At 47.2% G+C, this 1503-nt stretch overlaps 1 protein-coding gene across 1 annotated transcript in view; it reads right to left on the reverse strand.

Annotated features, from left to right (window-relative positions):
* The window catches only part of lat (linker for activation of T cells), a gene marked incomplete at its 3' end in the record, with an annotated part of 15944 nt that overhangs the window by 4979 nt on the left and 9462 nt on the right, over nt 1–1503 (reverse strand). The window contains 2 exon segments of the mRNA XM_014032700.1: nt 1144–1176; nt 1259–1320. Of these exon segments, the coding sequence (XP_013888154.1) occupies nt 1144–1176; nt 1259–1320 (95 nt within the window).

Here is a 1503-nt window from a genome sequence, read left to right on the forward strand (position 1 = left end):
ATCTACCTGAACCATGGTCCAGCCTGAAGACAAGTCCCTGTCCACATCCCAGTCCAAGTCCTTGTCCAAGTCCCTGTCCAAGTCCCTGTCCAAATCCCAGTCCAAGTCCCTGTCCAAGTCCCTGTAGTGAAGTTACAAACACACAATCTACCTGAACCATGGTCCAGCCTGAAGACAAGTCCATGTCCAAGTCTCTAACCCAGACCAAGCCCCTAACCAAGCCCAAGTCCAAGTCCCTAAACCAGAACAAGTCCCTGTCCAAGTCCCAGTCCAAGTCCCTGTAGTGAAGTTACAAACACACAATCTACCTGAAGCATGGTTCAGTCTGAAGACAAGTCCAAGTCCAAGTCTCTAACCCAGACCAAGCCCCTAACCAAGCCCAAGTTCAAGTCCCTAAACCAGAACAAGTCCCTGTCCAAGTCCCTGTCCAAGTCCAAGTCCCAGTCCATGTCCCTGTCCAAGTCCCTATAGTGAAGTTACAAACACACAATCTACCTGAACCATGGTCCAACCTGAAGACAAGTCCATGGCCAAGTCTCTAACCCAGACCAAGCCCCTAAACAAGTCCATGTCCAAGTCCTTAACACATACGTTCTACCTGAAGCATGGTCCAGCCTGAAGACAAGTCCATGTCCAAGTCTATGTCCAAATCTCTAACCCAGACCAAGCCCCTAACCAAGTCCCTGTCCAAGTCCATATCCAAGTCTCTAACCCAGACCGAGCCCCTAACCAAGTYCCTGTCCAAGTCCAAGTCCCTGTCCAAGTCCAAGTCCTTAACACACACATTCTACCTGAAGCATGGTCCAGCCTGAAGACAAATCCATGTCCAAGTCCATGTCCAAGTCCCAGTCCAAGTCTCTAACCCAGAACAAGAGTCCTTCATTCATTCTAATACTTCAAAGACATGTGGTCCAACAAGTCCTAAACCCAGTCCAAGTGTGTACAGGTCAGTGGCTCCTGTCCCAGATGAGGCCTGAAGTCTTTGTTGTAGTGTCTCACAGATTGTTCAACACTTTGTGTCTTTGATTGTTTATTATTTGTTGTTTAACATGAAGCTCTGTGTTCAGCAGCAGGTGGTCCTGGCTCTGTGGTCTACAAAGGTTCTGATGTTAATCTGAACTGGATCCAGAGGTCAGGTCTTACCAGGGACCGGGTTCTCGTAGCTTGGATTACTCTCTGCAGAGGAGGAATCACTGCGTTCAGACAAATAAACAAGAACAACACAAACACCAGGTTCTAAGTAAAAACTGAAGCTCACCAGTTTCTGTGGGGGTGTAGGGTCTCAGCCGGCGGTCAGACCTGCGGTCTTCAGAGTTCGGACTAAAAACAACAGCTGGACGTTAGATCAGTTCATAAATCACAGCTTTTATTTAAACCTTGATGGAAAATAAAATCTACAGCTGTGAGAGGTGGACCTCCTGACCGAGACTGATCCAAGGTTCTCTGTATAAAACTGACTGTATATGATGCAGCCATGGTTCCAATGTTTATTATATATATATA

This window comes from Austrofundulus limnaeus, unplaced genomic scaffold (assembly GCF_001266775.1).
Source record: "Austrofundulus limnaeus strain Quisiro unplaced genomic scaffold, Austrofundulus_limnaeus-1.0 Scaffold1515, whole genome shotgun sequence".
In the NCBI taxonomy this organism is placed as follows: Eukaryota; Metazoa; Chordata; class Actinopteri; order Cyprinodontiformes; family Rivulidae; genus Austrofundulus; species Austrofundulus limnaeus.